The sequence below is a fragment of the Microplitis demolitor genome, chromosome 6 (genome assembly GCF_026212275.2).
Source record: "Microplitis demolitor isolate Queensland-Clemson2020A chromosome 6, iyMicDemo2.1a, whole genome shotgun sequence".
NCBI lineage: Eukaryota > Metazoa > Arthropoda > Insecta > Hymenoptera > Braconidae > Microplitis > Microplitis demolitor.
The window spans coordinates 19,066,520-19,072,319 of NC_068550.1; the positions used below are offsets into that span (position 1 = coordinate 19,066,520).

The window sequence follows — 5,800 nt, forward strand, 5'->3', positions numbered from 1 at the left end:
ATCGATTTTGATGGTTAAGGCGGCAATCGACGTATTTCATTAAATTCTAGAGCTGATCAAATTTTAAAATTGTTTGGTTAAGTAATTTCAAAGATATTCGCAAATAACTGTTTTTTACCATTTCTTTCTCCCCTGATATCTCTCGAACAAAGTGACTGATTAAGATGGCTAAGGTGGCAATCGACGCGTATCATCAAATTCTAGAGCTGATTAGATTTTGAAGTTGATCGTTTGAGTGTAAATTTATTAGCATTTTCGGATCTCAAAGTCACGTAATTAACATTAGTGTGATTGATTGGTAACTGCGAGGATGATGGGTTTCTCCTAAAATTGTAATTACAAGGATGTGCGCCGAACATTGATTGCGGCTCATATTAAAATCATTCGGTAGAATTACGTTCGTCGCACTTACCGATAAATTACACTAATTTTTATGGTATGTTTATTCACTCTTATTTTCAAGCTCTGTCTTTGAGATTGAAAATGCTAGTAAATTTATTTGAAACAATATAAATTTAAAATCTTAATATATTTACATCTACTTTTGCAGCTTATAGTTTTTTTACTATTTATTTTCTAATCTTCCAACGGAAAATCAATTGGTTTGTTTAGTTTCAATATTTTCATGCAAATATATTCATGAATGTTAACGAATATTCTTATTATAATTATTTTCAATAGTGGTTTTGTCATTATTATTATTATTATTGTTATTATTATTATTATTATTATTATTATTATTATTATTATTATTATTATTATTATTATTATTATTATTATTATTATTATTATTATTATTATTATTATTATTATTATTATTATTCTTATTATCATTATTATTATTGTGTGTGGACGCGTTTTCGTGGTGCTTCGTTTTTGACGATGAAAGGTTGATGTTGTTTGTGTTATTTATTGAAATTAATGTGATCGTTGTGTTTAAAATAATTAATTGTACTGATTAATATATAAATGTTATCTGCTGCAATAGTTTAAGAGTTTAATTAAGAGTAAAAAGATATAACGAGAAAATTGAGGTTAGCTTATTCGAGAATAAGGTGCGTTCACATGGTATTGGCATATATTTGTACTGTAGACAATGTAATGGTGCGAGCCCTATAGCAAGTGTTACTGTTGTGATCGCAACTTTATTGATCGAGCTATATATTGTTTACTACATGGATACTGTAGAATATCAATGCTATCATTGTAAACATAAAAACTTAAAAAAACCTCATTACTGTAATGGTTGTAATAACTCATTTCACATGTGCTGTCTAAAAAAGAAGCACAAAATAGTAAGTGAAAAGAATGAGATAATTGTATGTCCAGCTAAACTGACGGAAATGGGGGGACATTTGCAAGAAATGGAAGCTGCTGATGCTGGTAATAGGAAACGAAGATGTCTTGAAGAGGGAACAGAATATGAGAGTGGAGATGTAACTGCAAGACTGGACGGTATAATGAATAAAATCAGTGACCTGACAATAAGTCAAGATAATCTGTTATTCGATATCAACGAAATGATATTTAATGAACTAAAGGAATTGAAAACAAATATAGAATATATGATTGTAAATACAGTTAGAAAAGAAATACAGAATTTAAAAAATGAAATTATGAACACTAATACGATACATAATAAGCAAACAAACGGCAGAGAGACAGTCGAAAAGAAGAAAAAAGAAGATTTATACGCAATAAAAGCACAAAAATCTAGATTAGATACCATAATAATTGAACCGAAAGCTAGCCAAGATAATATGAAAACTATGTCTCAAGTAAAAAAGAGCATTGACGTGGTAAAATTTGGTGTTGAAATTGACAGAATAAGTAATGCACAGAGAGGAAAAGTGATCTTAGGCTGTAAAAATAAAGATGACACGAGCAAAATTGCTCATGAATTAAAAACGAAAATCGGACAAAGCTATAACATTAGAGTTCCAGAGAAGAAACTTCCGAAACTTAAAGTAATCGACGTGGAAGAGGATGTATTAGTAATGAAAGAAGATGAAATAGTGGAGCTGATGACTAGACAAAATGAAATTGTGATTAATAGAGACAATAAGATAGAAATAAAAAAGATCGCAAGAGGAAAAAATTTGACGAGTATTTTGATTGTTGAAACAGATCCAAAGTTACACAAAACTATGTTAGAGAAGAGGCGAATCAAACTAGGATGGAGTAATTGCCGGGTGTTTGATTGTATTAGCGTCGTTAGATGTTTTAAATGTTGGGGTTACCATCACTTTGCCAAAGATTGTAAAAAAGAAATGGTAATTTGCAGAAAGTGCGCAGGAAACCATGCGGAGAAGGAATGTCAAAGCGATATGCATAAATGCATTAATTGCACTAAAATGGTCGAAGAGTTTAAGATCAAGGGGATAGATGTACGTCATACGGCAACAGATGAGGCATGCAGTTACTATTTAAGGGTAAAAAATAAACAACAGAAGAACACAAAATACTATAGTGAATAGCAACGACGAAATACTGAAATGAATTTATATAGTGATGAATTTATATTATTAACAAATATTCAAGGATTTAGTAAAAATAGAAATGAATTAGAAATAATAATAAATGCTATGAGACCTGAGATAATTTGCATCACTGAAACACATGTTATAGAAGATATGGAAAATATCGAATTGAATATAGAGAACTACAATAATATAGGAATGACTTCTGAAAATAGAAGAACAGGAGGAGTGACAACATATCTGAGGAAAGATATTGCTTACAAAGAAATAAAGAATGTTGTAGATAATCAGAATGAAAAAAATATGTGGATATGTAGTGCAGAATTAAAAGGCAAATATGAGGGAATAATTGTTAGTAATATTTATCACTCACCTAACCAAAGCCATGAACAATTTATTAATAGATTAGTAGAAGAAGCAAAAAACAGAGAAAGGTCAAGTAATTATGGTCGGAGATTTCAATATAAATGTTGCGAAAGATAGTCAGTATTCAAGGAAGTTGTTGAAAGACATGAAAGGTATAGGACTAAAGCAATGGGTTAGATCTTATACGAGATGCACTAAGTTTTCAAATACAACAATTAATTTAGTTTTCTCAGATATGAGTATTGCGACAGAAGTTTTGGATAAGCCAAAAATTACAGACCACTCAATAGTTAAAATTAATCTACCTAATAGAATAAAAAATGCAGAACGAAACAACAACTTTGGTATCATAAAAAGAAGAGATTATAGTAATTTTGATAACGAAACTTTTAAGGAGTTATTAGAAAATAAATGTAAGAAATGGCTAGAGAAAGAGCAAATTCATAATGAGTTTAATCTTGACAGAAAAGTAGAAGCATTGATGCAAGTGATGATGGAAAGTATCGATGCTATTGCTCCAGTTATCATAAAAAGGGTATCTTTAAAATGGCAGAGTAAACCTTGGTTTAATAAACAAATTGAAAAAAAAATACGTCAAAAGGATGCAATGTATATAAAAGCCAAGAGAGAAAAATGTGACAGTAAGTGGTGTGAATACAGGAAACTACGTAATGAAACAATTGCAGAACTACGGATAACTAAACAGAATTATTACGAAGAACAAATCGTCAAACATAAGCAAGAACCAAAGAGAATGTGGAAAAAACTGAAGGAAATTGTAGGTCATAAAAGAATAAGTGAGGGACCAAAAGAAATTATATTCGATGAAGTAAGTTATACGGATGAGAAAATAATAGCTGACAAGTTCAACAATTATTTCATTGAAAGTATAGATAAAATTGTCGAGGAACTGCAAGTAAATGAACGTAGAGAACTGGAATCCTATCCTGTACTTTATGAAACAAAGTTAGATGAATTTATAATTGCTTATGTAAACCAAATAGACAAAATTATAAAAAAATTAGATAAAAATAAGGGAAAGAATGAAAGCATCTCTACTGATATTATTATTAAAATATGGAATGTCAACACAAGTATAATCACTGAATTAATTAATAGTAGCATAGAAGAAGGTATAGTTCCTGAAGCGTGGAAAAATTCTCTGATTTATCCAATCCAGAAAGTCAAAGGAAGTTTAAGAGCTGAAGACCATCGACCGATTAACACGCTACCTGTATTGGAAAAAATATTAGAAGAAATAATTAAAAAACAGCTAGAAGATCATGTACAAAGAAATAATATAATAAGTGATGAGCAATCTGGATTTAGGACTGGACATTCATGTGAGACAGCCTTGCAAAAGGTAATAGGTGAATGGAGAGACGGTTTTGATAACGGAAAAATGTTTGGAGTATTGTTTCTTGACTTGAAGCGGGCGTTTGAGACGGTGAATATAAATAAATTAATTGACAAACTAGAAATGAATTATGGTATAAGTGGTAAGGCAATTAAATGGTTAGCATCATATTTGACAAGTAGAACGCAACAAGTTCAGTATGGAAAAGTATTGTCAGAAAAAAATATAGTAAAAAATGGTGTACCGCAAGGTTCAAAGCTTGGTCCACTGCTTTTCATATTGTATATTAATGACATTGTTAGAATTGCAAAAAGGTATCATTTCAAATGCAAGTTATTCGCGAATGATCTAATATTATATTATGAGGGAAATAACTGCGAAGATATAGGATTAATAATTAATACAACCTTGATCGATTTGAACGTTTGGCTGAGGGAACATTCTCTTAAAATAAATACAAAGAAGACAATCTTTATGTTAATGCATGATAAAAGGAAAAAAGTTAACGGAAAATGTAATATTAATATGTGTAATGAAAAAATAGACGAAGTTACGGAAACAAAATATTTGGGTGTGATTATTGATAAACATCTTACATTTGTAAATCATGCTTATTACATTTTGCAAAAAGTGAATAAAAAAATAGGCTTTATGAGAAGAATCAGTAACGATGTAGGATATTTGACGCGAATATTAATTTATAAATCATTAATATCGCCACATTTTGAATATTGCAGCACGATAATGTTAGATATGAACAAGGAATGTATGAGTTTAATCCAAAGAAGCCAAAATAGAGCCATGAGAGGGATTCTTAAAGTTAATAGATATACACCGATAATAAGTATGTTGCAAACTCTAGGATTTATGTCCATTAAAGAAAAGTTAATGTAAAATGTATGTATATTAATATATAAAATGATTAATAAGTTAAAGCCAGAATATTTAAATCGAGAAATTCGTAAAGTAAAACACAAGTATGATACAAGACAAAAAAATAATCTAATATCAATAAAAAAGAGAACAAAGACTGCAGAAAAAACGATAAATTATCCAGGTTTTAATATATTTAATAAGTTAAATGAAGATACTAAAAATTCTAAAACGTTAGCGTTATTTAAACGAAATCTAAGAAGAGATATAAAAGACTTAAAAATTGGATGTAAATAATTATATAAAATCGTGTTTAAATTGCTTTTAGGGTTATTTCGTACATCTAACATTGTGGCGCTACCTGTCAATACCTTATTAGCAAAATTTGAAAATCGGGTTTTTAACGAATGGAAACATATAATTATTTTTAATCGGAAGATTTATTATTGTTACACAAAAAAAAATATTATTTTTATTAAAGACTACTAATGGCAAATTTAGTTTCTTAATTACATTTTTATTATAAATAAATTACTGTTTTTTTTTTTGTGTTAACCGGCAATTATCGACAAACGATTTCCTAGTAATTTGAATGAAAAAATTAATAAAATATCGAAGTGGAAGGGTCAAATGGAAAAAATTAAAGGCTAATTTTTATTTACTTTTTCATAATTAAGCAATTAACTCACAAACAACTTTGATAGACCGACATTGATCGACAAAC

At 29.1% G+C, this 5,800-nt stretch overlaps 1 protein-coding gene across 1 annotated transcript; it reads left to right on the forward strand.

The window, feature by feature from the left end:
• Positions 1-2,585: 2,585 nt before the first annotated feature.
• LOC106693924 (uncharacterized) lies at positions 2,586-5,423 on the forward strand. Its single transcript, XM_014443525.1, has 3 exons — positions 2,586-2,919; positions 3,173-4,517; positions 5,405-5,423. Exons 1-3 carry the CDS (start codon positions 2,586-2,588, stop codon positions 5,421-5,423), a joined length of 1,698 nt encoding a protein of 565 aa, XP_014299011.1.
• The last annotated feature ends 377 nt before the right edge of the window (positions 5,424-5,800 follow it).